This window comes from Pseudoliparis swirei, chromosome 22 (assembly GCF_029220125.1).
Source record: "Pseudoliparis swirei isolate HS2019 ecotype Mariana Trench chromosome 22, NWPU_hadal_v1, whole genome shotgun sequence".
In the NCBI taxonomy this organism is placed as follows: domain Eukaryota; kingdom Metazoa; phylum Chordata; class Actinopteri; order Perciformes; family Liparidae; genus Pseudoliparis; species Pseudoliparis swirei.
This window is the reverse complement of record NC_079409.1, coordinates 13,777,543-13,783,542: the sequence shown is the minus strand read 5'-3', so window position 1 is coordinate 13,783,542 and position 6,000 is coordinate 13,777,543. Positions and strand designations below refer to the sequence as shown.

The following is a 6,000-nucleotide window of genomic DNA, read 5'->3' as shown; positions in this document are numbered from 1 at the left end:
CTGACGACATAATATAACAACAACGTCGTCAAATACATTGCACTCTATTGCAAAACTCTGTCGTCTAAAAGGTCAGTTTATCTTTGACAATAAAATGAAGTAAAGTCAAACAGTCCCCCCCCATCGCGCCAAACCACCAGTGCGCAAACACGCACAACATAAATTCAGAGAACTAAACTAAAACTGGACAATTTGGATTTAATTTGCATGAAAAATCATGCTCTCTCTTTCATGTTGTGCACCGATTAGCTTAAATGTTGTCCGGCTGCTGACCTTAAGAAGGAACTGGCTTAGGAGGTTTCCAGATTTACAGCCTTCAGGAGCCCCCCCACTCTGAAAATCTAATTATTTGACTAAAACCACGACAGCCCGCCTGGCTCCCAGTGAAACTATAAAACTGTAACGCTGTGCCAAGTAGAGCAGGTTTCAGCTAAAACATAAACCATCCTGGTTTTGCTGACTTTTCCTTTTCTACTGCATGTTTATATGACTTTATTTACTTTATCTGGTGTCATGATTCACATAAATCACTTTGCAGCACCCTCAGAGATCCACATCATTTTCAGTTTTGTGGTTTATAACTTATTAGTCAAACAAATAAGAGTTTAACAAACAAGAGAGTGTAAGAAGAAAGTAATTATGAAAACTAACAACATGTTTTTTTGTTCTCCTCTCCAGTTTCTTCCTCTGGACCCAAACCACCTCCCTCCTCTTCATCTTTTACTTGCATCAACAGACCATCTAACATTTACTGGCTGTTCCTTGTAACATTGGAACCATTATATCATTTTACGTCATGGATCTTTCAGGTTCCTTGCCTCCACCATCCCCGGACACCTTCTCTCTTATTCCCAACTTCTCCGTGCCCTCCTCCTCCCCCTCTATCTCTCCATCCCCCAGCTTGGCATCCACGGCTCTCTTCTGCTCCCTCCTCTCCCTCCTCTCCTTGCTGGGCATCACTGGGAACCTCTACAGCATGGGCCTCCTTCTGAGGCGCAGGAGAAGTAGGAGAAGACGTGGAGCAGGACCAACCTGCTGCCTGATGAGAGTCCCTGTACCATCCTGCCTCGCCAACTCCTCCTCCCCTTCCTCCTCCCCCATCTCCTCATCCTCCCCCTCTTCTTCTCTTCACATCCAAGTGGTCAGCCTTGCTCTTGCGGATCTGCTCTACCTCTTTACCGCTCCCTTCATCGTGTACGACAGTCTGGCGGCCGGCTGGGCCTTTGGCGAGCTGGGCTGCCGTCTCCTCCTGAGCCTGGACCTCCTCACCATGCACGCCTCCATCTTCACTCTCACTGCCATGAGTCTGGATCGCTACCGGGCTGTGGCCCATCCCCTTCACACCTCCTCCTCCAACTCCTCTGGCCTGCTGCGCGTCGGCCTGGCCTGGGGGCTGGCGGTGGCTCTCAGTCTGCCGATGATGATCACGCTGCACCTCGAGGACGGGGAGAACCAGGAAGGCCAGCTGTGTGTGCCTGCGTGGGACGAGCAGAGCTCCAAGGCCTACCTGAGCGTGCTCTTCTGCACCAGCATCCTTGGTCCTGGGCTGGCCATTGGAGCGCTTTATGCGACTCTAGGCCGGCTGTACTGGGTGTCTCAGACCAGTCCGGCCTGGGCCAGTGGGAGCACCGCTTGTCCTCCTCGCTCCCCCAAACCCAAAGTCCTGCTCCTCATCCTGGGTATTGTCCTGGCCTTCTGGGCCTGTTTCCTTCCTTTCTGGATCTGGCAGCTGCTGCCGCTCTACAAGCCCGACATGCTGCGGACGGTTCCGGTAGGGACACAGGTGACCGTCAATCGGATCCTTACAGGGCTGACGTATGGGAACTCTTGTGTGAATCCATTCTTCTACACACTATTGACTGGAAAACGAAGACGCAACCGGCAGACGCTGACATCAGCAAATCAGCTGAGCCGTAAGAGCAGTCCGCTGCAGTAGTGTGTGTCTCCAACATATAGACAATAATGTGACAAGGTACTGTACATGAATGCTTTATGAGTTTCATTATAGGCACCAAAGACCATTGATTTATCCTTAGTCTACAAACTAAGGAAATACGAAGCAAATGATAGCACTTTGAATAAATAAATGCTTTTTAAAATAACTTCCCATTAGGCGACAATTTAAAAATACAATCTCTGTAAGATGCGTCACCTAATTCATGCTGTATCTGAAATCCTTTGCTGGTCATATTAAATATGTGTCTTTAATTGCTCTGGTAACCAAGTGTACATAGTGGTTATTTGGTTACAAATGTTTTATTGAGATTATAATTGCAGCTATGGTAAAATAATATAATGTAATGTAATTACTGCAAAGTAATTTACACAAATCATCATTTACAAATGGAGAGTAATGGTTTATTTACTCAACAATAAACCTGACCTGTACACCGTTATATGAGGAGTGTAAAGACGGTGCTGTATGTATGCAGACAAAAGCATTGCCAGTAAAACCCTGATGCACTTCTGCTGGTTTTCAGAGAACCATCAAAGAAAATGTTTGTTTTTTAACAACCGTCTGTAACTGGTCAGAACCTCATTCTGAGACTGTCTTTGTTGACCCCATGATTTATGTTTGAATGGGTCAACAGTCTCGTCTGCCTCCGCTAAACACAAGCGTATCTAAAACAATATAATATTTTATAATCATGACCTGCATGTTGGGTTTGAAAATGTACTTATTATTTGTGATGCAATGCTTTGCATGGCCTCAACTTGTGTATATTGTAACTGATGTTTCTAATAATGCATAATATATAGCCTTGAATAAAGAGTATGCTTTCTGTTATTCAGTGTGTGATTGGATCTTTAACTGGGAGGAAAGAAGCAGAAAGTGACAAGATGTTATTGTTTGTTGCTTAACAATAACAGACATGACCAAGAAGAAAGACCCAGAGAAACAACACATATGAAGAGAGGCCAAAGGAGGCAGGGAAGGAGATGTAAACGGTGAGGTATGCTTAAACAGAAAAAGAAGGAAAGAACCTGGTAGTCACACGTTTGTTTGTGTGTCTGTCAGCATGTCAGTGACTCTGGAAGGTCTCCCCCGTTCTGGTGTATACACTCGCTGGCTGTGTTTCTGTGTCCCCCCGTCTCAAGGGCCGCACTGGGCTGCACTGCTAACCTCTTTGAACAGCAGATGAGCAAATATTGTTGTTTGACAGAAAAAAGTAAGAATAGGGATGACATGGTGGGACAAAAGGGGGCGGGTGGTATCAGACGAGCAGAAATCCAACTTGGATCAATAATGGCAGTAGATGTTATGTCTTGTCTTTTAAATTAAATTCTGTTTAAATTGGCTCACTTTCTAGAGTTTATCTGGATTATGCACCTCCTAATATAAACAATCCATAGAAAAATGCATGAATCGGTCAAATTGTTCCATTTAACAATCTCTTGTTTACGGTGTAGTTTTTAGTCATTGGTATAAAAAAATGCACAATGTATTTATCCTCATGAATAATAATCCGGACCTACAATTAAAAGGTCATTTTGTGATAGACAGCGCAGATAAAACGGTGTCAGTGATCCGTTACATTCTTGATTCCAGCACTGGGCAATGGAGTTTTTATTTGGCCAACCGAATCCCACAGAAGAACCATTCGGCCCTTTTAACGGTGTTTTGACTTGACATGCAATAACTTCTGTAAATACATAATCCCCAGGAAATGGATTATTTGAGAGATTCTATATTATATTAAATGTAATGTAAAATGATACTTGAATTATGTGAAGAGTGACACTTTATAAAGTAATGGTTTATTTATTTGCACATTAACCCTCCTGTTACCTTTCGGGTCAATTTGACCCCATTCAATGTTTAATGTCGGTGTTCTTTGGGGTCAATTTTTTTTTTTTTCTTTGTGTCAAAACATATAAAAATATCACTTTTTTTTATATATTTAATGGGCTATTTAGGGTGTCAAAACAAACACAATAAGTACCTCACTTAAACTTGGGAAACAATATTAATTCTAATAATTTTCTGGAGGTTTTAATTGCTAGAGTCAAATTGACCCCGAGGGTAAAATATGTTAGTAAATGTGAAGGTAACAGGAGGGTTAAGTGCAGAGAAACAATAGCCGGGGAGAGGAACAGCTGAGAGATGCATTGGTAGCACCAACAGGTCGAAGAGACGCACACCCAAAGTGTTTGTCCGGCCGCTCGGAGGACTACGCTGCCGAGCATGTGTTTCCATTTACCTGTCCCAGCTACCTCTGAGCACAACGCTCCCACTGCAGTTAGTATCCGGAGCCCTGTGCGGTCACACCACTTCTGTTGTGAAGTTAATGCAATATCCATCCACCTCTCACAGACAGCTGTAGCCCTCTCAGCACATTTATACAATTCAATGGAATTTCATGCAGACAAAGAGCCAGCTCCAGATACGTTTGAAATCATGAGCCCTCGTATGAGACTTGGGACCCCTGGGTCCGACCAAAATGACAGTAGATGGAGGTTGTAGCTTGTGTAAAGATGAAACCTTTCCAAAAAGACACTTTAATGGACATTAAAGCACAGAGAGCTTGTAGTTTAGTTTTCCGAGTCTGCATAGTGAGCAGGTTTTGGGTGTCTGCGTATTCTTAAGCTCAACATATCAGATGATTGATCCCTCGGATCTGCGGGGATGACTGAGTGTTTGATAAACTTCAAATACGTGGTGTTGAGTCAACCCAACCAAATGGATGGAAAATATTGTCTCAGTTGGCAGGCTGGTCGATCTATAAACTTTGTGCCGTTTGTGATGGTCGTTGCCAGCACCGACCAACTGGCGCCAACCATAACCTCTGTCCCTGCGCAACAGAGGCTTTTATATTTCATCCTGAGATTGCAGACGGTGTCCTCCTCCTGTCTCGTCCACCGGGAAAACACACAGACATATTTTCTTTTAGGAGCGTCGTTATGTTCTACCTGAAGATTTCATAAATCCAGCACATGTCTGTTTCCTGGAACCACCAAGCATCTTTCCATCCCGGAAGCCCTCGCCCCGCCTCTCAGCCTCTTCTCTTGACCAGTGTCTGAGGCTGCTGCAGGTGCCCCTCCCCTGGGCAGCCCGCTCAGGAAAGCACCCCGCTGTGTAGACGAGACGAGCCCGGCGCCCGGGCCAAATTCCCGCTGTGAGGTGTATAAGAGGCTCTCATTCTCTCCAGACATACACAAAAAAAGATTTCCTTCGCACTCCTCCGCCTGGCCTTCTCTAAAATTCAATCTTCCCATCTGTTTTCCCTCTCTCAATCACTTTGTGTCCTCTATACACTTTCTGCCTCATTCCCCTGCACGGCTTCACCTTATGTGGCGTTAAGGACTACAAGTTTCATTACAAGCTTTTGAATTATGAATAACAAAATCTCTCAAGTGGCACTCAAATGTCCCGGAACTAACTCCGTCAATTTAACAGACGTCCTATTTTCAACATCTGTAACATCAGCCAATATCGAACAAATCTAAGCTTTATGACACCCGCAAATGTAGTCAACACAGTATTAAAAACATGTTTGTAATGTTGTTTGACAGCAAACACTGAAACCTCGGAGCTCACAGTGGTTCTTTGTTCAGCCCACCGTGAGGCGCCCGCCACCCAACCGCGTCCCCTGACTTCACACCTCCGTGTCAGCCGCCAGGATCAGGCGAGACCCAGGCTTGCGTGGTCTGAAGGCCGGAGGTTACATCAACCGACATACATATTACGGTTCACACGTGGGCTCTTACTAGGAAAGACAGCAAATATGGCACGTCTGCCCTTCTCGCTCCTTTTCGTTCCCCCTGTTTCACCGCTTCTCTGTGCTCCTCCTCCTCGCTGCCAGTAAACGGTCATGCCTGGCAACTGAGGCATCAAAGCTCCCCTGACCTCTGACCTGCTGACACTTCACGCATTCGACCCCCATGGTTTGCCCATGCAGGATGGTCATGGCTGGGGAGGAACATTACATGCTGCTGCTCAATATCAGCCGAAAGCCTGTGCAGAGTCAAATGTACCAGAAGGTTTTTACATAAGAACTT

General features: G+C 45.2%; 1 protein-coding gene across 1 annotated transcript; it reads left to right on the top strand.

The window, feature by feature from the left end:
• The first annotated feature begins 796 nt into the window (after window positions 1-796).
• Window positions 797-2,059, top strand: uts2r3 (urotensin-2 receptor 3). The gene has a single exon (XM_056443651.1). It carries the CDS (start codon window positions 797-799, stop codon window positions 1,934-1,936), a length of 1,140 nt encoding a protein of 379 aa, XP_056299626.1. The 3' UTR covers window positions 1,937-2,059.
• Window positions 2,060-6,000: the final 3,941 nt, after the last annotated feature.

Excerpts from the sequence above, each read along its gene's own strand:
- uts2r3 (XM_056443651.1), top strand. The coding sequence starts at position 797 with ATGGATCTTTCAGGTTCCTTGCCTCCACCATCCCCGGACACCTTCTCT.